At 39.1% G+C, this 27160-nt stretch overlaps 1 protein-coding gene across 1 annotated transcript in view; it reads right to left on the bottom strand.

Moving 5' to 3' along the window:
- Window positions 1–27160, bottom strand: part of LOC124612593 — a 105920-nt gene that overhangs the window by 41880 nt on the left and 36880 nt on the right. The window contains exons 5-8 of the mRNA XM_047140876.1: window positions 14790–15392; window positions 7054–7219; window positions 6291–6591; window positions 3537–3707 (exon numbers count right to left, since the gene is read on the bottom strand). Coding sequence (XP_046996832.1) covers window positions 3537–3707; window positions 6291–6591; window positions 7054–7219; window positions 14790–15392 — 1241 coding nt within the window. The remainder of the gene's footprint in view (window positions 1–3536; window positions 3708–6290; window positions 6592–7053; window positions 7220–14789; window positions 15393–27160) is intronic.

The raw sequence follows: 27160 nt of genomic DNA, 5'->3' as shown, positions 1-27160 counted from the left end.
ATACATAAACCCAGTAAAGACATGAGACAAGCAAGACAATAGACTTTTCTTCAATCCTTAGCTCCTAGAATTTTTTTCTCTCTAATCTTGCTACAGCTTTTCATGGCGTGCTTTCCTTTCTGCAAAAGAATTTATTACCTCATCAAAGTTTGTCAAACATTTTGCTACATGAAAAATCGAAATGTTGTTGTCTAATACTAAAAAAGCTGTTAATACAAATAGGACCCAAGACTGGTGTGGTTTCCCAGTTTGATTAATCTACTTTGTCACTGTCTGCTACATAAAACAAAACAGGCCTTTCTAATACTGCAACATTTGTCACACACACCAAATAAACAAGACTGTTTTGGCACAAACGGTCTTCTTTGTAATGACAGAATATAATTCACAAAGTATCAATATCAAATGCCTATTAGGCCTACTACAAGCAAAAAGCTTTACGTTAGGAAATAGTTTCACACTTCATTGATACATTCCAGTTTCTCAAGCATGAAAGCGGGAAGTAGTAGGACGAAATTTTTATACAAACTTGGAATCGTCATATTGTTCCATAATTTGTCCGATGACCCTGTTTCTTCTCCTTCCGCATTCTAACAAACTGTAATGTTATCACTAATTCTGTAACTATTCCTGCCAATGTCAAAGCTTCTTCACAGGTTAACTTTGCTAACTCTGCGAGTATCAGCGGTTTAGTTATTCTGCGATTATTCTCCGGTTAGGCATTGTTACATGTTCGTACAACGTGTTTTCCGTGCTTCTTCCAGAATAGAACTTAAAGTGGCTGCTAGCCGTGGACTGTACAACTGGCCCTTACTAGTATAGAGATCTGGCCAAAAATTTGTCAAAATTTGATTTTCTTGGATACACCGAGAAGGCAATACATAATATTTCTTATGTGTTATTCATTTATTTCCACTCCTGTAGACCAAGTCCATGGATTTCAGCTAGTAATTATAACAACACTCATCATTTGCAAACCCAGTCAACCACACAATCAGACAGCGGTTGGCATTCATCCGTTCGGCCTTACTCCGCTCAGCTCAGCTCAGCTCATATAGCCCTTTTTGTCTGTAGGAAAGTTTGTTTCTATATGCAATGAAGATTCCCCTAATAGACATCATGTACACTATGCACGCATTCACAAATCAACTTATGATTCATTCAGAAATCAACTTCGAATGTGTTCAAAAAGGTTCAAAAACTGACAGGGATGCGTTTCAAAGTCATATGAATAATCGATGGACTGAATCAGGGACTGAATGCTAGTCGCTTTGTGACACAAGGTTTTTTTCCACTCAAGAATATGAATTTGCTTCCCCCCCCCCTCCTTCCCTCTCTTAGATCTGGGCCGGCTGCGCATGCATGAATCTGGCAGCATGGGCGTACCCGGAAAAATTTTTCCCGGTAGCATCTAGCTATTGCATACACAGCCAACAGTCACATTTCTGTAGCCAGAAGCGGGAAAAGGTACTACTAAACTGCGCATGCTCATGATCCCGCTCGTAACTGCTAAAACGAATATAACAAACAGTTGTGACGTTACGCTCATCGGAGTCAATTTGTTGTTACATAGCATTGCATAGTCTTCCGAAAGCCTTCGACACATTTCGCTGTTGGCAAACACTTGTATGAGCACTGTTTTTTGTTGCTGTATATGGTACATTTCCTTTTAAATTTAAGTTTTATTTTCATTTTTTCTCTCTTTCATATTTTATTGCTGCAGCATTATTCTGCAGTAGCAGAATACAGCAATATCCTTTGTTAGAGTATCGGTTCTTAACAGTCAAAATTACAAAAATTTAACCGAAAACAAAAACAATTAAAAGTTCCCGGAATTCTAAAAAATTCCCGGGCTTTTTGCGGTTTATCCCAGATGAAAAAATTCCCGGGTTTTTCCTGGATCTCCCAGTTGTTCCGGGTCATGTACACCCTGTCTTAGCAATAGTTGTTCAGAAGAGGGGAGTGTGAATTATGATCAAATATTTATATAAAAGAATTTTATCTAACATAGGTCATGACTGTGTTGCATGTTCAACCTTGACAGAAGAGATGGGATTTAATGCTGCGATCACTGTTTTACAAGACTGACCTGGAATACAACCAAGTTTCTCTTAAAACTTTCAGGCACACCTACTGTCAGCCTAAAGGATCTGTTACCAACAAGACCTTTGTTATTGCAATGGGAAATAAATTGTCTGGCCACTTCATGCTGCAGAGGCCACTGTTATCCAGTTTTCTTAAAATTATTGAGACCACCACAGAAAATGCAGTACAGAACATTCTCAGGCACAATTGGTAGCCAACTAACGATCTTTCTGGTAACAAGGTATAGCAAGCTGTGTTCTAACGCTGTATAAAGTATGGAAAGAAAAGTAGCTTATGCCTCAGAGGATTGTACTTTCAGTATTTGGTTAAATGATTTCTAAAGTCAGAATAATAAATTAAAATTTCTTAGAAACATAAAAACATGTAGAACTTAAGACTTTTTGCACAATTGGTGTAAAAGTGTAAAAAGTCATATATCTAAAAACAAAGATGATGTGACTTACCAAACGAAAGCGCTGGCACGTCGATAGACACACAAACAAACACAAATATACACACGAAATTCTAGCTTTCGCAACCAACGGTTGCTTCGTCAGGAAAGAGGGAAGGAGAGGGAAAGACGAAAGGATGTGGGTTTTAAAGGAGAGGGTAAGGAGTCATTCCAATCCCGGGAGCGGAAAGACTTACCTTAGGGGGAAAAAAGGACGGGTATACACTCGCGCGCGCGCACGCACACGCACACACACACATACACACACACACACACACACACACACACACACACACACACACACACACACACACACACACACACACACACACATATATCAATCCACACGTATACAGACACAAGCAGACATATTAAAAGGCAAAGAGTTTGGGCAGAGGACATCTCTGGCCAAACTCTTTGCCTTTTAATATGTCTGCTTGTGTCTGTATATGTGTGGATGTGTGTGTGTGTGTGTGTGTGTGTGTGTGTGTGTGTGTGTGTGGGTGTGTGGGTGTGTGGGCGCGCGCGCGCGAGTTTATACCAGTCCTTTTTTCCCCCTAAGGTAAGTCTTTCCGCTCCCGGGATTGGAATGACTCCTTACCCTCTCCTTTCCTCTTTCCTGACGAAGCAACCGTTGGTTGCGAAAGCTAGAATTGTGTGTGTATATTTGTGTTTGTTTGTGTGTATCGACGTGCCAGCGCTTTCGTTTGGTAAGTCACATCATCTTTGTTTTTAGAAATATTTTTCCCACGTGGAATGTTTCCCTCTATTATATTCATATCAGTGTAAAAAGTCAGTTATATGTGGTGTTGCCAAGAGCCAGATCAATAAATGTGTAACAATATATAAAATTACTTAGTATACTAAGCATCTTAAAATTAGTTTATGGTACTTAAGTGACACTCAAACTAAGAACAATTTTGTCAGTAGCTATTAAAGTTTCTGACTGTTCAACAGCCATGAATGGAAAGGTATAATGCATATGTATATTATTACTTACCTCAGCACCACTAACAATTGCGCGACTATAAAAATCTATAGCTGTGCTGTAGTCCCCACGAGCTTCCTCAAGTGCAGCCAAGCATTCCCAGTACAATGGTTCGTCATCCAGGTTAGGAAATTTTTTTCGTATTAAATGAAGCCATTCTTCACACTGATCTCTTGGGTATGACTGAGGGTAGAAAAGGCGTCATGTACAGGTAAGCAGTAAAACATGCATGTGATTAATACTGGTAACAATGTCAAAGCTAAGTGTAGTTAAGACAGCTTAATCTCTCTCTCTCTCTCTCTCTCTCTCTCTCTCTCTCTCTCTCTCTCTCTCTCTCTGTGTGTGTGTGTGTGTGTGTGTGTGTGTGTGTGTGTGTGTGTGTGTGTGTGTGTGTTTGAGGGGTTGGGGGAGGAGGGGGGGAGGGAGGATCCTTTAGAGGTATCCCAGTTTTTCTTCAAGGAACCAAGCTACAACGTCATCAGTCTATCATTCAGAAAACAAGCCCTAAAAGGTTTGTGCCATCACCAGTTAGAAGTAAAGATCAGCAGGTCTTGTAGCCAGTGTGTGGTAATTGCAGAATTCATTTATTGGGGCAAACAATGATGCTTGGGTTACAGCAGTTCCACGAGATATAAAGTGAATGTAGGTTTATATCAGATAGTAGATTACTTGGCTCAGTTCAGTCTCAATTGTTGTATTGTGGTGTCACAGGTTGAATCTGAATTTTTCAGCATGCTGGAATTTATCACTGAAAAATTATGAATTTATTCACTGCATCATGAAAGAATAAAATGGAAGATATAAACAAATACTGTCAAGGTTGTTATTTTTATGAACAACAACCCTTCGCGTTCTATTCAGCAGAGAAGGTCATTTTCGTTTTAACAAAATCTTATTCATTCTTGGCACTAGGTACTTCATTTTGTGTTGATGTACCAACAAAATCACCTACTAAGTGATACTGTACTCTGTATTTTTGCAAATATATTAATTTTCTGATTAACCAATCAGACAGTTACTTTAGAGCATAGTGCTGTGGTCTGTTGTACTTCCTACTTTTTTAATAAGTACTGAATCTGCAGGGAGATGAGTCAGAGCAAGTATAATTGAGTCATTGCAATAACACTGCCTGCAAACTCTGGATGTTAGTTATCTTTGTCACAAAAATGTTACTGTTCAATGCATCTGGGTATCTAGGTGGAAGCACGGCATATAATAAATGATGGTTATGCAAGGCTAAGCTTCAAACTTTCCCAGGTTTAAAAACTGAACACTTAGATCTGTTTCTAAGGAAGAAATCAAATGCAAATTCTGTCCCTTCGCAGAAAATACTTAACTGGCTTGGAGATTACTTCACTATTCTAGTAATAGAGGAGGAACATTACAAATTTATTACTTAATTATATTAAAAAAGCGTTAACAAACACCTTTCTAAATAAAACTTGTGTGTTATATGTGTGAGGACAAGGACCCATCTGTATCAGATCTTGAAACAGGTAGGCTATTAAGAAGAATGAAACAACAAGAAACCTAGTTTTGAATTATCTTTCATTTTACAACCACGAATTAAATATCCTGTTCTAACATTGTTTAAGACAAAAACATGTGTATTAACTTTCATACTACATCTGGTGTGAGACATAGTGAAAAATGTATTCATGTTGATCTGATGATTATTTTACCAGTAAAGATACAAAACTGAGATGGACACTAAAGCCAGCTGTATAGCACTGTTCTAATTTGAACAGTATCCTGCTGTTTTTCGACCTATTACTACACGATGCTTTCAGATTGACAAGTTAGTAGCAATTTTGAAGTGCATCAAAACAAAAACGAATATATACAGGGTAAAAGGAAGTTTGATTGACCAATAGCTATGAATGGAAGTTGGGTCTTTTCCTTGCTCAAGAATAATGATAGTTATACTATTCCATCACTGTGAGGGAAATTCACCTCAGAGCCAGATATGAAAATCTGAGAAGGTAATTTTTTCTGATCTGCATTCAAGTGTTGGATCATTTCAGTCAGAGCCTGGGGCCTTGTTGGGAGATGACACAACAGTTCCAGCTTGGTAAATAGTTATATGATTCTCAGCAGTGTACAGCAAAAAGCAGGAAAATGTTCTCTGCCTTTTACGTGTCCGGAAAAAATGAAGGTAAAACACAGTCAAGGATGCCACTGCAAAGTGGATAGCAAAATGTTCCAAGACATATGTCTCAGTGGAAACACCAACATGCTGCCAAAGGCTGGGAATAGTCAGCCATTTTAGACCAATTAACTCACAAAGCTCTGGCCACAGCTGGCACAGGGACTTCATTTCCAAGGAGGAGATGTGTAAGTCCCAGCATTCATTCTTTTGATGTTTAACCCTTTCAGATATATGGGCTACATTTGACATTAAGATTCCCCACTATGGCTCTGATGTCTGACTATGCCAGATATTTCCATTAGTGTAAAATAAATAAGAGTTGGGGAGACTGCATCAAGTAGAAAAATTGGATTGGAAATAGTTAATTAAAAAGGGGCCCTTGCTTGTAACTCCGAAGATAATGAGATTGGCCATCAAGGTGCACTACATGAATTGTTAAAGAGCTTGACACACTGCTTGAATGCCTTCGATTGTGTGAGAAACCTCTACAGACAGCAATAATATTTCCAAAATTAATACATCATACAATGTCACCATGTCAACATTTGGAAATTTCAGTGGTAAAACTTACTGAGTTTAAGAAATATCAATTAATTCAATGAATCTGGAATACTTACTGCAAGAATGAGCTTATGTAGATCTGAGAGAATGTTTTTCAGGTCTTCCAGATTGCAGTTATCAAAAACATTTTCATTATCCTCTATTATTTTTCTTATTTCCTGGTCAGGGTGTGCAAGAGATACTTCAGAACCTACGTCAGCAGTTCCTGCTTCTTTGTTTCCTTCCAAATCTTCAGTTGATAGTGCAACTTCTTTATCTGGTTTATCAGAGGCTGGCTTGTGAAGCCCAAAACATCGAAGGTGGCTGAATGCATTTAACGACTTCCCCCTTTTCTCCAACCAGTTGAGCAAATTCCTCCTTCAAAACAAATAAATCTCTAGCTGTATTGCATTATATTCACCATCATCACAAAAATATCTTACTGACATAAAAAACTAAAATTTAAAAACATTAATATCACATTCCAAATGCTGCACAACACTTCATAGCATTTATAATTTATTAGAAACCTCTGCTTACTTCAACATATGGGGGGAAGTGAATGCTTCCTGTCTCATGTGGATGTGCATATGTGTATACAGTGTGGATGAAATTTAATGACATAAAAAGCATTAGAAACTTACTTGTATTAGTACTAAAAGAAGTGTGATAGCTCAAAAGCTACTGGACGAGGAACACTTTCCTCTACATATATAAAAAAACTAATTTCTACAAAGATATTAGTTTACTCTGTTGAGTGTCACCATGTTACAATTACTTGAACCTAATAATGTAATTGTTCTTAAAGTACTGAATTAAAAATAATACTATTCCATGTACCTTAAAACCTCTGGTTGTGGAGTGAATGATACAGTTTTCAGAGGTGTTTTCGTTTGAGATGTTCCAAATAAAGTCATTCGAGATTTCCTCAAAGAAGAACGGTGTGGGGTATCTGCAACCCCAGTACGAGTCTCTTGTCCGTTAGGTCCTCCTGCAGACTTGTATGCTGTAAGTAATGAAGGAACATGTGATTTTTAGCACAACCAACTAGATCATTAAACAATTAGTGGCAAATTTCATACTTCATAAATGCATAGTATTAAAAACAATATTTACAGTTCTTATCTATTCACTTGAAATTGCAGCTTTCTAATTTTTAAAAACTTACAATTTATGAATTCTTCTGATATGCCACAAAATTCTACAGATATTTAAACTAGCAAACATTTTAAGCACAGAAAATTAATGATGCAACTGTTACACATTACAGTATGTAAGATGTATTTCCAAATGCTACAGTGGGAAAACTTGATATATATGCGGTTTGTAAAATGTGAAGTAAACTATAAGACATTAATGCTTTCTGCCAATGTTGCACAATAAGAAATCTTGAGAAGGAAGTTAAGACACAAACACTTGGCATAAAAACATTAAAATTTAGGAATAAATTCTGCATTTAAGGAAAACATTGTGTCAATGTACATCTCAAAGCACCTAGTTTCTGAGTTGTAAGCCTCAGTTACATGTGCCATTTGTATGAGAGACTCTTGCCCCTTTCAAGTTTACTAAGTACTGTATTCTGAGTACTTAGATGACTTATCACCATCAATCAGTCACAGGAGATTTACTCAAACGATGAAGCTTCTATTGATTTCTGTGCATGTGCAAGTAAATTCTAAAATTTTACTCAGTAACAGAGTGTAATGGCATACAGTATCATTTAATGTGATATGTCTGTCTAAAAGTAATGGAATATAAACAAAACACAGTATGCTGAAATACGCTCAACAGAAAAATATTATGCAATGAAATTTGCAGTAAAAATGAAATTAATGTAAATCATTTGGTACCATAGTTTCAAGTTTGTATACTAGTTACACTTGTGTATGGTGTTCTTTAAGCATACTACAATTTTATATGTATACATACTGGGAATGATACAAATTACTTGTAAATGTGTTTCCAAGTGAATAAATCCCCTTCCATTCCGTATATGTTCTATTCTGTTTTTAAGAGAAACAACTAAACACAATTGGAGTATGAGGGAGACACATTTACATTGGGTAGACCTTTCCTCAGCTAAGATGACAGTCAGCACAGTAATCTAATATCCAAAGAGGAAATCACAAAATCATTCAAAAGCTACTTTAAATGTTTGTTTCTGATTTTGCTCCTGACTACAACGACATTCCAGGAACAATACCAAATGATCTATGAAGAAAGGAGAGACACCTGGATGTTGTATTTAAATACAAATTGTTAAAGCTGAAGTCGAGGTAAAACTAAAGGAACTATCAAACTTGACTGTGCAGGAACATAATATGCAAAGATAAAAAATAATTATCTCAGCCTCTAATGTACAAGATACTTGGTGAAACTGTTACCAACATTCAAGTTAAGAAATAAATAAGAGACTGGAGTGCTGACTATGAATTACCTTTCTGATTTAATAACAAAATTTAAAAACAAATGTCAATAATGCAGAGACTGTGGCACACACAGTTCAAAAAAGAATATGGAATTGTTGACAGGCAAAAGTTAGTAGAAATTCATGTCTATACAGAAAGAACGATGTGCAAAGCCCACATCATTTACAGTCCTATTTTTGTGAAAGATCTTGCAGAGAATTTAAGAAAACTCTGGTCCTATGTAAAGTCGCTAAGCAACTTAAAAGCTTCTACATCTACAGAGGGTGGAGATAAATATGGAAACAAAAAACACAATATTACCATATCTAATATTATGTAGAAAACTTTGGCATTCAAAACACCTTCCAGCTGTCTCAGAATGGATACAATACAGGTCCTGTATTATTTTCAAAGCAATCTTCCTGCAAAATAGTGGCAAGCTCAAATCACTCAACTCCCACCATGTTTCACTGGAGATGTTAACTCTGCTAGAAGTTGGAAACCGTCATACAAGACTCATCCAATTAAATGACAGTCTTCCATTGCACCATAGCCCAGGTTTCATGTCTTCAGTGCCATCTTTTCCTTTTATAGGCATTTGCATCACTGTTGAGTGGTTTTGGAATTCCAGCCCACCCTGCAATTCCCTGCTGACAGCACTCCCTTTCCGTTTGGCGCAGGCAGGATTCATGAGAGACAGTCAGTTCTGCAGTGACTTTTGCAGCTGTTGTCTTTTTTGTCACAAGCTCTTTAATGACTCACTGTCACTATTACTCACAACACACTTTCGTCCACATGATTTAGAAAATCTTTTTTTTTCCCTGCAGGCTATATACATCTTCCTTATGGTGCCTCTTTAAATACCAAACACTTTGGCTAGCTTGTTTACAGATGCACCCACAAAACGACAACAATTTGCCCACATTTGAATTCACTTAACTCTGATATAACGCATTACAACTACACAGAACACTGTTCTGACCACAACTGCCATTTTAAATGTACTGAGGACATTGCACAGGTGGTGTTAATAGTAAAATTTTACAGTGTAACCTCCAGGCTTGGCTAGCATCTGTATTTATGTTCAAATATGCATACCTCACAGTGTTCCCGTATTTTTGCCCAACTACGTACATCTACACCCACAATCTGCAAGCCGCTGTATGATGAATGGTAAAGGGTATCATGTACCACTAATCAAACGGAGCCAGGGAAGACCTGCTGTCTATAGGTCTGTGTACAAACCCTAATTTTTCTCATTTCGTGGTCATCATACAAAATGTAAATTGGCAGCAATAGAATCATTTTGCTGCCAGCTTCAAATGCCAGTTCTCTAAATTATTTCACTAGTATTTTGTGAAAATAATGTCTTCTTCCCTTCAGGGATTCCCATTTGAGTTCACAAAGCATCTCCATAACACTTGTTGGCCAAACTCAACACATAACAAATCTCTGAATTGCATTATATTCGGTCACTCTTAAATCAGTAAGGTACGGAACAAGACGACAACAAAAAGAAAGTTAAAGTTTAAAATCTTGGGTTCAAAAAATTACTCACACAGGACAATTGTGCTGACATACGACTGATCCATTAAATTCCTTGTCCTTATATTTCAGCCTTATACCTTCCATCAGTCTTCAAAGTGAGCAAACAAACAAACTGCAATACTTTTTCCATTATTTTAAACCGCAAAAAACGAATGCCTGAGATGCTGTTCAGCAGAAAAAAGTATGCCAAGTTATCAATGTGTTATAAGCTGCACTGCAGCAACATCTTTGCAAGTTTACTGAAGAAAGTGTCAAACTGCATGATTTGTTAGCATTGAAACTGTAATCTTTGTAAATTAAATTCTTTGCCAAACAAATTTCACATATTTCTTTCACCACAAAGTCCCAAGCAGATGAAGATGACACTACATCAGTGCAGGGCCATACCATGAAAACTAACAGTTTTGTTACATCTTTAACACTTCCTGTTTTTCTGTTTTGTGGCTTTACTACTGCACACGTTTGACAATGCTGCTAAACACCATCAGCTCAAGGTATTGTACATGCTGACAGTGGCTCAACAATAAGCAGGGGTTCAGAATACGGCAAGAGGAAATGAAAACTCACTGTGTGAGACCTTCAGCACAGAACTGGACAGAGCACCTGAGACCCAGGAAATGGACTGACAGCCAAAGGAGACCATGCCAGATCTGTTGTATGAGCAGAAGGGTGCTGAGATGGAAACAATAGTCAGTCCACTGGCAGGAGCAGAGGTGAAGCCACATTCCCCATCAAGGAGAGAGGATGATGATGAGGGCAGGTCAAAGTCATAGGCTCCATGTTGGGAATCACTGGAACAAGCTTCACTGAGGCCCGAGGCCCCAGGCAAAGGGAGGGCAACACAGACCACAAAAGATGCATCAATGGAGTAGCACACTGCTGCAAGTGGGAGCCAGCTCCTGGAATAACTTAGTGAACAGCCCTGCCGCCCAGCTAACTGGAAGCCCGCAGTAGTAATAATCCAACAGGTCACAGGTGCAACTAATTTGTGTGATGGGTCACCTGCTGCAGACAGACACCCCACCTGAACACAAACAACAGCCAATCTTTGTGGTCCAGCACAATGTCCAGCAGCCAGCCCCACTACCAGTTTGAAGATCGGGCCCAAATGGCAGTCAGAGAGGGGAGGGGACGGGCATGTGATTCATGATGCAAATCCAGGAAACACCATGGCTGGCAACCATGCAGACATTCTGCCAGACTGCACCCATCATCCAGCATCACCCATTATATAGCCAAGTAATTTGACAACGCATCATTGCGGGAAGAGGCAGACAATGACTACTTCATCTGAGTCTTTAATGTCTGCATGAAGAGCTCCATCTCCGAATGCAAAAATCTTCAAACTCCTGAAACATAAATTTCCGACCTTTATTGGACATGGTCCTATGGGATCCCTCAATGGCAAAAACGACTGCCAATGCGTGAGCAGCAGCAGTCGACAGTGTAGAGGGCAACTTTGTTACGTATGAGAAATGTCTAAGCATCAACTGTAAACCACTACAAGCTGCCCAAAAATGGACTTGTGTAACTGACGTCCATCCTGTCCAGAGGGTGTCCTGGGAATGGCCACAGGTAAAACCAGCAGACCTGGTTCTGTGCACAGGCACCACAAGCCCACATACAGGTCCCAGTGTGTAAGATTTAAAATATCTGCTTCAGCTGTGATTGTTTAAAAAACATGACTGGTTTCAGGAAAGTTATATTCCCATCTTCAGGTGTACATACCATCACGTTCACCTGTTCTACAGTGCAGTCCGGTGTTTGTGGCACATGACCATCTTGCAGCTGACTACTAAATTTGGACATCTGAAGATGGGAATATAATTTTCACAACACCGGTCATGTTTATAATGAACAAAGTCTTAAAAAAAAAAAAAAAAAAGAGAGAGGGAGAGAGAGAGAGAGAGAGAGAGAGAGAGAGAGAGAGAGAGAGAGAGAGAGACTTTAAACTTTTTTTAATTCTGAACTGAAAACAATAGCCAGTGCACCCTTTCCCACCTATGAGTAATTAAGCTGTGCCTTGGATGCATCTGATGTATAAGCAACGTGCTGTTCAGTGCCATATTGGGAGGCATCAAAGGCCAGGGTTCAAGAAGCCTATTAACAATCAACAGATCAGACAAACCTAATGTCCTTTTACCCAAGCTAATCAAGACGATGGCAGACATGCTCAGCCTGAGGAATGAACATGGCACAATACAAAATCTTGGCCAAAAGAGACTCGAGTTCCTTCAGATGCTTGTGCTTGTACTTCGGCAGGTTTTGCTGTGTTCATCTATAGGCACATGCATCTTTGCTAAGAAAAATGCACTTTTCTAGCTTTCAAAGAAGGCCATTCTCCACAAGGCATTGTAATACTGTCTGTATGTTTCATAAATGCTCCTCTACTGTAGAACCTGTAACCCAGATGTCATCAATGTAGTTCCTGCAACAGGAAATATCCTCAATCAATTGCTCCAAATATCATTGAATTACTGGCACAGATGAGATTCCAAAGAGCAAGTGGTTGAACTGGTAAAGCTTGAAGGAGGGTACTGAGGACCAAGGAAGTCTGAGAAGCTGTGTTCATTACTCAGTGGTAAGTGCAGGTACGAATCATGCTAGTCTGTTCATGCAAAGTGATGCCCTTCATTGTATACTTTTAAATTTTGTGCCCGTCATTTTGATGTTAGTACTTCAATGTCAATTGTACAAATGTTACATCCGTAACCACGGAATGACCCTGCATTATACTGCCAAAGTATTTGTTGAGCTGTAAGAGTAAGGCACACCTATGGCATTCCATGCCTCTTTCCATGATTGTATGAGTCATCTATTGGTTGAGCCAGACTTCTAATCTTCAGCATTCTCCTGCAGCACCATGTTTCAAAAGCTGTTTTCTTCATACCTGCAGTGTATCATCACACTATTTTTGGACCATTCCATGTCAATTATGACCATAAAGAATTTTGATAACACTGTGTAAACATTCAAACACATCCTCCATGAGCATAGGTAAAGTTTTACTTTTGGCAATATAATACTTGAGCCCATAGCGCAACTTTCAGCAGTGACCCCCGAATTTTTGACAACTTTGAGACATAATATCTTCACCAATATTTTCTGGAAAGAGACAAGACTGTCATATTGTACAACTTTTGTGCTCTCTTCAATGAATCAATAAAAAAGATTCCTTGTGCACTTTTAGAGAGGATAATTTGAAGTAAATTTGGTCAAAAATAGGCACTTCAAAAATAAGTTAAGTGTAGCTTTTTATATATCTGGAAGCAATTGCAGGACAAACTTGACTCTTTGAACATAACAACTCAATACAAGTTCTTAGAGCACAAAATTTCTTCTATTGCTTCCCAGTAATTCACAAAATGAGGATGAATTTTTTTATTTTTGTAAAATCCCAAAATGGGTATTTTCAGAACACTTTCACAACACGGAGTTTTATGCAGACTCCTTTAAACCATTTCCATTAGAAAGGCCATGTTCTAAACCACCTAAAACTAGATATCATTTTGCAATGAGAGAATATAAGGCCCTAAAAAGCAAGGTGAAGATGCACCGGAAATATGCCCATATTCCACTGGTACTCAAATGATATCTTCTATTATGTTCTACAATAGTTTTGCACTCTGGAGAAGTTAATATCAATAGTCCTGATGACCAGGAAGTGTGACTTAGTCACAGGAGGGGGTGGGAGATGGGGTAATCAGGTACTTCAGCCTGTTTTTCTGTGAAGATAACTACAGAAACTGGTTACAAACTTCACATTTTAAGAGTGTCAGTCAAAAAGGAATACCTCCCATATTTTCCTCTGTAAATCAATTTTAAGTGAAAAATTTGAATTATGCACTATTTCACTAAGTTTTAAGGAAGGGAGAGGATGGAAGGGGGGGGGGGGGGGTAGGAGCATAGGAGCAGGTGAGTTTGAAAAGAGATTTTAATTCAGTTGTGGACGACTTGCTCTGAACAGAAATGTATGAAGCATCACACTATGAGATCTTTATGAAAGAACCAGCAACATTCTCAGCATTAATGTGACTGAAATTAATGAGATTGTACTGCATGTGCGTCAGTGCAAGTGGAAAGTGTAAATGTCATTAGAAATATATACATCATCTACTTGAACACACATTTTATATATAACTTACCTGGTACCTTGCAGTTTCTACTGAACCTTCTTAAGTTTAGAATTGTCACACTAATGACCATTCAGTTGTGTTATTAATCCCATTTTATAGCATATCTAGAGTATTCAAGTTTATATTCGAGTTGCCTGTCAAACCAACTGCAAGAAAAAGAACTTTTCTTGTAAGAAAGACTATCATCTTAGACAGGCTAATTGGTCTGGCTCTAGTGTTGAGCTAGAGCCACAGAAAGATTTATCAACACACCCACAATCTAGATCTAAAATGCTGGGTACCAGTACCTCATTTTTAATAATCTCCGTAACTATTCAGACAATTAAGTAGCACATGTCCCAAAATTTGTCTTATGGAACAAAAGCAATTTTAGATTAACAATATGTAGATAACTGTTTTTTATTATCACATAGATAGGGCAGCCAGTTCTGGGTAATTTTATACCTCTTAAATTTAAGGAACCAAGATAGTTTCCAAGACTCACCTGAAGAGTGGCCAATTTTAGATACTCTTGATATGTCTGGAACTGAAGGGCTTCTCACACTCTTTAGCTGCATGGAACCGACATGTGAATGAAATGTTGTGGCTGATGATGAGCGCCTCAGTCCTGCACGCTGATTTGTTGTAGGAACATTTTTCTGTCTGGCACCTGCAGAGAGCTGTGGTCTATTCTTCTGTGTTGACGGGGGAAGCTTTGAGACACCACTTACATTGGCATTAACATTTTTTATTCGATTAACTGGTGTAAATGTACTGGGAGTTTTTTTCACAGTCAGTACAGAACTCTTCTGCTGCACTGGCCCAGTATATTTATTTTCATTGTTAATTTTCTTTTCATTGCATCTTGGAACCTTAAACAATTGTTTTGGTGCTGCTGCTGTAGTTGCTGTGAATGGTTTCCTTGTAATATTTGTGCTTCTCACCAGTGATGAGGCAGGAGTTTTAACTTTAAATGTTGAAGTTAATCCTGTACATTTCCCAATGGTAAGTAAAGGATTAGCTTTTTCCATGCGCAATCTACTTGCTGTTGTCTGTCTGACTTCAACTGGTTTCCTCTTTGTGGTGTTTTTCACATTTTTCTGACAGGCTGGAAAAAAAATTGAAATGATTAAAAATATTGCCATAGTTAGAAGCAGTCAGACTCCTCCAGGCTTAGTCAGTACTGGCCACTATGGATGACATTAGTACAAATCCAGCAATCAAGGAAGCAGTATGTGTGGAGAAATTCAAGCATTACATTATTTTCACTGGTTATTCATGTGTGTGCTTCAAATGATTGGAATTGCCACCTTGTAGTTCGCTTACGGTTTCAGAATGAGATTTTTTCATCTATTTTATATGCTTCATAATTAGAACTAGCAAAAACTGCAACAGCTAAATTAAAAATTTGTTGACAGCCATAAAGGGATTGATAATGTTCGAAAGTTCCTTTACAGGTAGTGAATCCATTCATCATCTAATTATAGAATATTAGAATGGCTACCCATGAAATAAATGTGCAAATCTGAACTTAACATTTCAATTAATAAAAGGCATTTATAATCAAAATATCTCTATGACTGTGAAAATTCGTGGTTACAAGACAATAACTCGCCTAGGAAGTTTAACTATCAGAAACACACATTTTATGAGCAATAAAAGAATATCAATTACTCACAAAAAAAACAAGACATCTTGCGAGGAAGATACTGGGAAACCAAAGAAAAGTAGAAACACTGAAGAAGTACTGAATCATATAGAATAAAGCATCGAGACTAAATTACAAAAGACAGCTAATGTTCTACGAGCCTTCCAAAGTATAGGTCCTAGCAGACTGACAAAATTTTACCTCATTTTGAAAAATGAAACAGCAACCCCAACTGCCTTAGGAAAAATATTTAGAAGAAATTAACATAAAAATAAGTAAGAAATTGAAGATGGAACAAACTATAGAAACAAAATTAGGAGGTGCGGACGTTTCCAGCAGAACAAAATCCCAGAAACACCAGAAAGAAAACAGACAGTAGAAGAGAGGAATGAAAAAAGTGTACAGCTGGAGTATTGGAGAAAGCATAAATCTTACATAGTGGCTTAATGTAGTGGAGGAAGAAGGTAGGAAGCAAAGCAATAAATGACAGATCAGGCATTGCCAAACAATGGAAAATCCAGGATGGAATAATGACAGTATTACAAAAAGGATAGACTGCTACTCACCATGTAGCAGAGATGCTGAGTCACAGATAGGCACAGCAAAAATGTCCAGCAAGTAAGCTTTCAACCACGAGTTGCCAAGGACAGAGTGTGAGCAGCAGCACATTGTGGGAGAAGCAATCTGGGTGGTGGGGGTAAGAAGGGCACTGGGGTGGGGAGGGGGAGGGATAACAGGATAGGGGTGATGGACAGTAAAGTGCTCCTTGTGGGAGCATGCATGGAAAGGTGGAGAGAGGGTAGGGCAGCTAAGTGCAGTCAGGATGTTAGAGGGTGGGGTGGGGGGTGGGGGCATGGAGGGGGTGGGGAGCAGGAAACAAGAGAAGTAAAAGACTGTTGGTATGCTGGTGGAACAGAAGGTTGTTTAGTGCTGGTGTAGGAACAGGAAAGGGGATAGGTGGGTTTAGGACAATGACTAAGACTGACGCCAGGAGGGTTATGGGAACATAGTATACACTGGAGGGACAGTTCCCACCTGCAAAATTCAGAAAAGCTGGTGTTGGTAGGAAGGATCCAGAAGGCACAGGCTGTGAAGCAGTCATTAAAATGAAGAACCTTATGTTGGGCAGTGTGCTCAGCAACAGGTGGTCCAGCTGTTTCTTGGCCAGAGTTTGTCACTGGTCATTCGCGTGGACAGACAACTTATTGGTTGTCATGCCCATGTCGAATACAGCACACTGCTAGAAACTTAGCTTGTACATCACGACTGGTTTCACAGGTAGTCCTGCATCTGATCGGATAGGTGATGCTTGTGGCCCGACTGGCGTATGTGGTGGCGGGAGGATGTATAGGATAGGTCTTGCATCTAGGTCTATTAAAGGAATATAAGCCATGTGGAAAGGGATTGGGAGCAGGGGTTGTGTAGGGATGGATGAGGATATTACACAGGGTTGGTGGATAGCAGAATACCACTATGGGAGGGGTTGGAAGGTTAGTGGGTAGGACATTCCTTATGTCAGGGCACAACGAGATACAGTCAAAACCCTGGTGGAGAACATGATACAGTTGCTCCAGTACTGTGTGGTACCGAGTCACGAGGGGAATGTTCCTCTGTGGGACTTTGGGAGGTTGGGATGACTAGAGAGATAAGGCACAGGATATGTGTTTCTGTGCAAGGTTGGGAGCGTAATTACAGTCTGTGGAGGCCTCATTGAGACTCTTGGTATATTTCAAGAGGGACTGCTCGTCACTACAGATGTGATAGCCATGGGTGGCAAGGCTGTATGTATGGAAGGGAGTCTTGAAATGGAATGTAAGACAGCTGTCAAAGTGGCAGTTGGTAGGTTTGATATGGTCAGAGATACTGATGTAGCTATCTTTGAGGTGGAGGTCAACATCAAGGAAAGTGGCTTGCTGGGTTGTCGAGGACCATATGAAGTGAAAATGGGGGAGAAGGTGTTGATGTTCTGGAGGAATGTGGATAGGGTGCCCTCACCCTCAATCTAGATCACAAAGATTTCATCAATGAATCTTAACTAAGTGAGGGGTTTGGAAATTAAGTTTTTGGAAAGGATTCCTCTAGATTGTCCATGAATAGGTTGCCAAAGGATGGTGCCACACAGATGCCCACTGCTGTACCCCAGCTATGTTTGTAGATGATGCCTTCACAGCAGAAGTAATTTTGAGTGATGATGTAATTGATCATGGCAACTACGAAGGAGGTTGTAGGTTTCGGATCTGTCAGGCATTGGGAAAGGTTGTGCTCAATAGTGGGAAGACCATTGGCATCAGGTTATTAAAGTAAAGGGAGGTGGTATCAACAATGATGAGCAGGGCACAATGTGATATATGAACAGAAATTATTTTCCTAGAAATTTACAGTATCTTTAGACAACTTTACCTGTCATGCAATATTCACCAATGCCCAGAAATTTAACAAATCACCTCCATCACTGTTACCATTGTCAATCTTACTAGAAGTGGCCCATAAGGATTTTCATCCACTTCATCAGTGTGTAATCATGACTAGCTCTCCATTGGCAAAAGATTCAGCACTAGTCCCCCATTCAGATCTCTGGGAGGGGACTGCCAAGAGGGAGGTGACCACAAGAAAAAGAACAAACAACCAATGAAAGGAGAGAGAAAATATATGAGGAGGTTGAACATATAATCAATTATGTAAATGAAGATGAAAATCTAATACTCATGAGGGATTGGAATGCAATTGTAGGGGAAGGTGTGGAAGAAGGTGGGGGTGGGGGGGGGGGGGGGGGGGGTTTGTTGTTGTTGTTGCCTTCAGTCCTGAGACTGGTTTGATGCAGCTCTCCATGCTACTCTATCCTGTGCAAGCTGCTTCATCTGCCAGTACCTACTGCAGCCTACATCCTTCTGAATCTGCTTAGTGTATTCATCTCTTGGTCTCCCTCTACGATTTTTACCCTCCACGCTGCCCTCCAGTACTAAATTGGTGATCCCTTTATGCCTCAGAACATGTCCTAACAACCGATCCCTTCTTCTAGTCAAGTTGTGCTACACGCTCCTCTTCTCCCCAATTCTATTCAATACCTCCTCATTAGTTGTGTGATCTACCCATCTAATCTTCAGCATTCTTCTGTAGCACCACATTTCAAAAGCTTCTATTCTCTTCTTGTCCAAACTATTTATCGTCCATGTTTAACTTCCATACATGGCTACACTCCATAGAAATACTTTCAGAAACGACTTCCTGACTATGTTAACAAATTTCTCTTCTTCATAAACGCTTTCCTTGCCATTGCCAGTCTACATTTTATATCCTCTCTACTTCGACCATCATCAGTTATTTTGCTCCCCAAATAGCAAAACTCCTTTACTACTGTAAGTGCCTCATTTCCTAATCTAATTCCCTCAGCATCACCCGACTTAATTAGACTACATTCCATTATCCTTGTTTTGCTTTTGTTGATGTTCATCTTATATCCTCCTTTCAAGACACTGTCCATTCCATTCAACTGCTCTTCCAAGTCCTTTGCTGTCTGACAGAATTACAATGTCATCGGCGAACCTCAAAGTTTTTATTTCTTCTCCATGGATTTTAATACCTACTCTGAATTTTTCTTTTGTTTCTTTCACTGCTCGCTCAATATACAGATTGAATAAAATTGGGGATAGGCTAGAACCCTGTCTCACTCCCTTCCCAACCACTGCTTCCCTTTCATTCCCCTCGACTCTTATAACTGCCATCTGCTTCCTGTACAAATTGTAAATAGCCTTTTGCTCCCTGTATTTTACCCCTGCCACCTTCAGAATTTGAAGAGAGTATTCCAGTCAACATTGTCAAAAGCTTTCTCTAAGTCTACAAATGCTAGAGATGTAGGTTTGCCTTTTCTTAATCTTTCTTCTAAGATAAGTCGTAGGGTCAGTACTGCCTCACGTGTTCCAACATTTCTATGGAATCCAAACTGATCTTCCCCGAGGTCGGCTTCTACCAGTCTTTCCATTCGTCTGTAAAGAATTCGCATTATTATTTTGCAGCTGTGACTTATTAAACTGATAGTTCGGTAATTTTCACATCTGTCAACACCTGCTTTCTTTGGGATTGGAATTACTATATTCTTCTTGAAGTCTGAGGGAATTTCGCCTGTCTCATACATCTTGCTCACCAGATGGTAGAGTTTTGTCAGGACTGGCTGTCCCAAGGCTGTCAGTAGTTCTAATGGAATGTTGTCTACTCCCGGGGCCTTGTTTCGACTTAGGTCTTTCAGTGCTATGTCAAACTCTTCACACAGTATCATTTCATCTTCATCTACATCCTCTTCCATTTCCACAATATTGTCCTCAAGTACATTGCCCTTGTATAGACCCTCTCTATACTCCTTCCACCTTTCTGCTTTCCCTTCTTTGCTTAGAACTGGGTTTCCATCTGAGCTCTTAATATTCATACAAGTGGTTCTCTTTTCTCCAAATGTCTCTTTAATTTTCCTGTAGGCAGTATCTATCTTACCCCTCGTGAGATAAGCCTTTACATCCTTATATTTGTCCTCTAGCCATCCCTGCTTAGACATTTTGCACTTCCTGTCGATCTCATTTTTGAGATGTTTGTATTCCTTTTTGCCTGCTTCACTTACTGCATTTTTATATTTTCTCCTTTCATCAATTCAATTCAGTATCTCTTCTGTTACCCAAGGATTTCTACTAGCCCTCGTCTTTTTACCTACTTGATCCTCTGCTGCCTTCACTTTCATTCCTCAAAGCTACCCATTCTTCTTCTTCTGTATTTCTTTCCCCCCATTTCTGTCAATTGTTCCCTTATGCTCTCCCTGAAACACTGTACAAACTATGGTTTAGTCAGTTTATCCAGGTCCCATCTCCTTTAATTCCCACCTTTTTGCAGTTTCTTCAGTTTTAATCTACAAGAAGGGGTTATGGGAGAATTTAGTCTTGGTGGTAGAAATGAGAGAGGAGAAAGACTGAGTTCTGCAATAAATTTCAGCTAGTAATAGCAAATACTCTGTTCAAGAGACAAGAGAGGAGGTGGTATAGTTTGATAAAGCCGGGAGATATGGGAAGATTCGAGTCATATTACATCAGGGTCAAGCAGAGATTCCAAAATCACATATTGGAATTTAAGGTATACCCTGGGGCAGATACAGTCAGATCACAATTTAGTAATGATTAAGAGTAGGTTGACATTTAAGAGACTAGCACCAAGGAATGAAGAGACACACCAAGTTCTCTTGAGGTTGTAGATACTGCAGTAAATAGCTCACTAGGCAGTTCAGCTGAGGAGGAATGGATATCTCCAGAAAGGGCTATCACAGAAGTTGGAAAGAAAAACATAAGCAGTAGAAATACAGCTGAAGAAACCAAGGATAACAAATATTTCAGTTGATCAACAAAAGAATGAAGTAAAAAAATGTGCATGGAAATGCAGGGGTGGAGGTAAACTAATAAGTAGTGCAGGGAAGCTAATGTGAAATAGCTACATGAAAATTATGAAAAAATTGAAACAAAATTGTCAGAAGGACTGACTCAGCATACAGAAAAGTCAGAAAACATTTGATGAAATTAAAAGCAAGAGTGATAACATCAAAAGTGCTATGGGAATTCCACTGTTAAATGGGGAGGAGAGAGCGAAAAGCTGGAGGTAGTATGTTTAAGGCCTTTAGGGAGAGGAGGAATTGTCTGATGACATGACAAAAGAAGAAACAGGAGTTGATAGGGGATCCAGTCTCAGAAACACCTTTGGAAGACTTAAGATCGAATAAGGCAGAAGGGATAGATAACATTCTATTTTAATATCATTCTATCGTAAAATCACTGCAAGAAGTGGCAACAATAGAATGTATGAGACTGGCAATATACCATCAAACTTTCAGAGAATCATCCACATAGTTCTGGAGATTGCAAGAGCAGACAAGTGCGAAAATACCACACAATCAGCTTAACAGCTCGTGCATCCAAGTTGCTGACAAGAATAACACACAGAAGAAGGAAAAAGATAATTGAGGATGTGTTAGATGACAGTTTGGCTTTAGGAAAGGTAAAGACACCAGAGAGCCAGTTCCGACATTGCAGTTCATAATGAAAGCAAGACTGAAGAAAAATCTAGGTACATTCATAGGGTCTGAAGATCTGGAAAAGTGTTTGACAATATAAAATGGTGCAAGATGTTTGAAATTCTGAGAAAAATAGGCATCAGTTACAGGGAATGATGGGTAATATACAACATGTACAAGAGTCAAGAGAGAACAATAAGAATGACGTGCCTGGATTAATAAGGGTGTAAGACAGGGAAGTAGACTATCGCCCTTACTGTTCCATCTGTACATCAAAGAAGCAATGGGGAAATAAAAGAAAGGTTCAAGAGTGAGATTAAAATTCAGTTAGTAAAGATATCATCAATAAGATTCACTGATAACATTGCTACTCTCGGTAAAAGCAAAGATGAATTACAGGATGTGTTAAATAGAATGTACATTCTAATGTGTACAGAATATGGATTGAAACAAAATCAATGAAAGACTAAAGTAATGAGAACCAACAAATGAGAAGTAGCAGAAATGAGAACAGTCAGAAACTTAACATCAGAATTGGTCATCACAAAGTAGACTAAGTTAAGGTATTCTGCTACCTAGGCAGCAAAATAACCCACGATGGGCAAAGCAAGGACAATGTGAAAAGCAGACTACCACTAGCAGAAAAGGCATTCCTGGCCAATAGAATTCTGCTTGTATCAAACATAGGCCTTAATTTGAGGAAGAAATTTCTGAGATTGTCTGTCTGGAGCACAGCATTATATGGTAGTGAAACATGGCCTAGTGGAAAATCAGAACAGAAGAGAAGAGAATCTAACCATTTGAGATGTGGTGCTACAGAATAATGCTAAAAATTAAGTGACTGATGAGGTAAGGAATGAGAAGGTTATCCACAGAACCAACGAGGAAAGGAATATATGTAAAAGATTGACAAGACGAAGGTGCAGGATGATGGGACATCTGTTAAGACATCAGGGAATAACTTCCATTGTACTAGAGGGAGCTGCAGAGGAAGACAGATTGGGAAACATCCAGCAAATAATTGATGACATAGGTTGCAAGTGCTATTCTGAGGTGAAAAGATTGGCAGAGGAGAGGAATTCATGGTGTGCTGCATAAAACTTTCCACAAACATTCCTTTGTGAGAACGTATGTACACATTTTCTGACATTCCAACCATTTATCTTTATGATGGCCAGCTCACCCATGGCTTGCAGGCCTCAGTGATAATGATGAACAGTTAACATTAGCTGGCATGCAGTGTTTATGAAGTTCAGTGATAAAACAAGTTCTCTGTTATTAATTGATGATTAAGTAGGTATGCTAATCCTTGTTCCATTGTAAATACCACTTTTCTCCTAAAACCACTTGTTAGATTTTTGCCATGTTTTGTTCATTCAGTACATTTTCACTATAAACCACACTAACAATTAAGTTTAGACACTGTTTTCCATTTCACAGGCATAAAATTTACATTACATAAACTGCAAACCTGTTTGATTTGGAGTGTAAAGCATTTCATTTCAGGGCATAATCATGGGTTTTTTTTTCCTTCTTTCTTCAATTCTTACTTAATTTCATGTTCCATATATCACAGGCATTATTCCTATCCAAATTATGGATATCAACAAATCTTACCTTTTTACATAGTTACTTGTTTTCATGGAGTTACGGTCTCTGGAAATGTAACAGGCTACCTCTACATCCACATCTACACACTGAAAACCACTGAAGTGCATTTCAGAGGATACATCCCATTGCACCAGTTATTGGGCCTTTCCCCCATTTCATTCACAAATGGAGTACAGAAAGAATGACTGCTTAATTGTCTCTGTGTGCACTATAATTAATTCTCACAACCCCTATGGGAGTGGTATGTAGGGGGATTCTAGTATATTCCTGAAGTATTCAAAGCCAGTTCCTAAAACTTTGTATGTAGTCTTTCTCAGGATATTTTACATTTATCTTCAGGAGTCTGTCAGTTTAGTTTCTTCAGCATCCACGATACACTCGCATGAGTCAAACAAAGCTATCAGTATTCGTGCTGCCCTATCTATGTTCAAAATACCCAATTAGTCCTATCTGGTACAGATCCCATACACATAACAATATTCTAGAAGGGGCCGCACGAGTGTTTTGTAAGCAATTGCCTTTGTAGACCAACTGCATTTCCCCAGTATTCTATCAATAAACTGAAGTCTACCAACTGCTTTACTCACAACTGAGCCTATGTGATCATTCCTTCATAGGTATACAAACAAAGTGTTACATCTGGGTCTTTGTACAAGTTTACTAATTCCAATTGCGACTCACTGATATTACAGACATAGGACACAATCTTTTTGTCCTCAGAGTCTTTTGCGGTGGCATGTCTAAATGAAATCTTCTCAGTTTACAAGCCATGTCACATCGAACAAAACACTAGCTTTCAATAGCTGTCTCCACCACCACCACGAGTTAAAAATCACTGGCTGCTGTGGCTAGCACAGTGTTCTGCTAATATAGATGTAACGATGGCATTTGGAACTTCCCAGAGAGGGCTGAAGTGACATGTGGGAAGCAAATTGGGCAGCTCTTAGCAGCTCCATACCCCTGTGGGACCGAGCCCTGTTATGTGGCATGAGTGTCCAGTGCCACATTTGAAACTGTCGCTCTCATGTCCCTATAAGCATCAAGACTACATGTTTGCTCAATGTCCAAAGCACGTACCCATGCACTTCTAAATGTATAACCCTAGATCTCTTAATAAAATTGTTGCTGAAATACACCTCATAAAGCTGCAGAAGAGGTCAAGTTAGCTGCATTCTTTCCATACTGTGGAGCAACTTCTAGAAAGGTAGAATGCATGCTGAAGAGACATGGACCGAGACATGTTCTAGCCTGCCTCCGAGATGAGAGATGTTATGCCCTCTGGACAGCTCCAAAAGTTGTCAGTTTTACTACTTTAAATGTAACTGAACGTCTTAAATATCACTTCCAATCAGCATTACGTTCTCCTTGAATCCATGTGGACCTCAAAATGTGTAGAGTACCTGCATTGCTATATTGCATGTACTGCAAGGTATTCACACTGTTTATCACACACATGTACCATAAGAAATGAAACCATGACAGTAAAACTTGTTACACCACAGTTACTGACTGTGGCTTGACGAAACATACAAATTTCTGATGTAAAAATTGCAAGAAGAATAGCTTCTGAAAGGAAAAAGAACGAGATGCAAACTATTAAGAATAAGGTTAAACAACGCAGTAATGTTGTCATTTTCACTCATGAACTATAACATTCATTTTGAGCCACAATCCTATCCTGCATATTAAAGTGCGCGTCATATATGTTGGCGGCCGAGTTTAGGTTTGTTCTGCGCATCTGACGTCACAAAAAACAGTCAGCCAATGAACAGAGAATGACGTTGCCAGATCTCGACTGCAGAGCAGAGCACGGACGAGTGTCTTCAGTTTTAGAAACATTCAGTCATAAATAAAGTAATAGAACAAAAGCAATGTCTTGATAGCAGATTTTCTTTTATAGAAAGTTTGGAAAAAGCATTCTTTATACCAACTGCTTCATGTTCTATTAATTAATTAAACCAAACAAGCAATAAGTCTTCTAATTCAGGCGATAGCAAGGAAAGGTGTTTGTATCAATCTCACGAACCGCTTTTTCGCAATAAAGAACAGCGGTAATTGTTTATTTCCTATTGTACTTCGACGAAGTGTGAGTAATTCATAATCATACCAACAGTGTTTGTCAGTATTTTGCATGACCTGTTAGATACCTTGTGGTGTTACATTGGATGACGAGTTGCGGTAGTGTAACGGTTAAGGCGTTGGGTTAGTAAGCGAAAGGTGTAAAGTTCAAACCTTGTGCGGTGCGTAATATTTTCTTTATTTAAAAACAATATCGAAGTGTCTTACTTCACGAATTTTATTCGTTTGAATGCAATTTTTTGAAATTTCTAGTGCTTTGTCTCTTCATTAACCCTTTCGCTGCTGCAGACACGTGCTCCCCGCATTCCGCACTGTGCGCGATTTTGTCATCACTGCAATGCTCGCCTGTGCAGACACATGGTGTTCTCACTGCTTTGACACACTTATCATTGGATTTCACAAAAACTATTTGGCCCAAAAATTAGATTTTTACACATCTTCTTGACTGATACCTTCCCCCCATAAATGACTTAATTTTGTTTCGATGTTCAACCCAGTTATTGTGCAGTATTAAATATAGTAAACCATTGCACGAAATTTTGAAAGAGTTTGCAGAGGTAAATGTCCATAGAGTATACTTTCCGTATGGTCGATTTTAGTTGCCACAATGTTGAGAATGAAATGTGGACAAGATACCTAAATTTCATATAAAATTTACTGTGTAACAATATCTCATTTAATTTAAGTACCACATAGGTGTCGTATGTAATATTGAGAAATATTCCATCTTTCGCGACTGCAACAAAAGTGTGTCTGCACAGGCGAGCAGTGCAGTGACAAAATCGCGCACAGCGCAGAATGCGGGGAGCACGTCTCTGTACCAGCGAAAGGCTTAATGCGGCCGTGGTGGCATTACTTCATGAACTGCGCGCTCTCCCCTAAACGTAAGCTTGCGAACTATGCTATACTGTGGTGCTGCTTCTCTTGGCGCGTGCGTCGTGTGCAACTGGCAACACAGCAATCTCCCGCGTCTGGGCGGGCATGCGCGAGCCGCCAAGATAAAAGAATTGAACTATAGTGCAATGTAACGCACTCATAATATATAAAAACGAGAAATCTGCCTGCAGTGCAATAGGTTGTTAAATCCAAATCTTACATATTTTTTGTGGAACATCACTCAACAGCAGTAAAACATTTTACACTCACAAGCGATCAGTAGTAGCTGACATTTTCGACAAAGTGCAAGGATGCGCAGCACCGCTTCCACAGCCACTGCTGGGCCCCAGAGAATTGATGCAGGCAGCATTCAGGAGCAGACAGTCTGCCAAAAAATCTTTGGCAAAAATATTACTGGACGCATCAGTTGTTACTGTTTATCAGGAAGTGAAATATATTGTAGTTGTGCTATCATTACACTAAAGATTTCATCACTTAGACAAAAGGCCCTATATAAATGCATGCAATGAACAGTTTAAAAGCTGAAGAAAACATATGGTGACAAGCAGCTGCAAGTCTGCTTAGAAGAAGAACAGGTCCCAACATCATGGAGATGAGACAAAGA

This window comes from Schistocerca americana, chromosome 4, assembly GCF_021461395.2.
Source record: "Schistocerca americana isolate TAMUIC-IGC-003095 chromosome 4, iqSchAmer2.1, whole genome shotgun sequence".
Lineage (NCBI taxonomy): Eukaryota > Metazoa > Arthropoda > Insecta > Orthoptera > Acrididae > Schistocerca > Schistocerca americana.
Note: the sequence above shows the minus strand (reverse complement) of the source record. Positions and strands in the feature narration are given on the sequence as shown.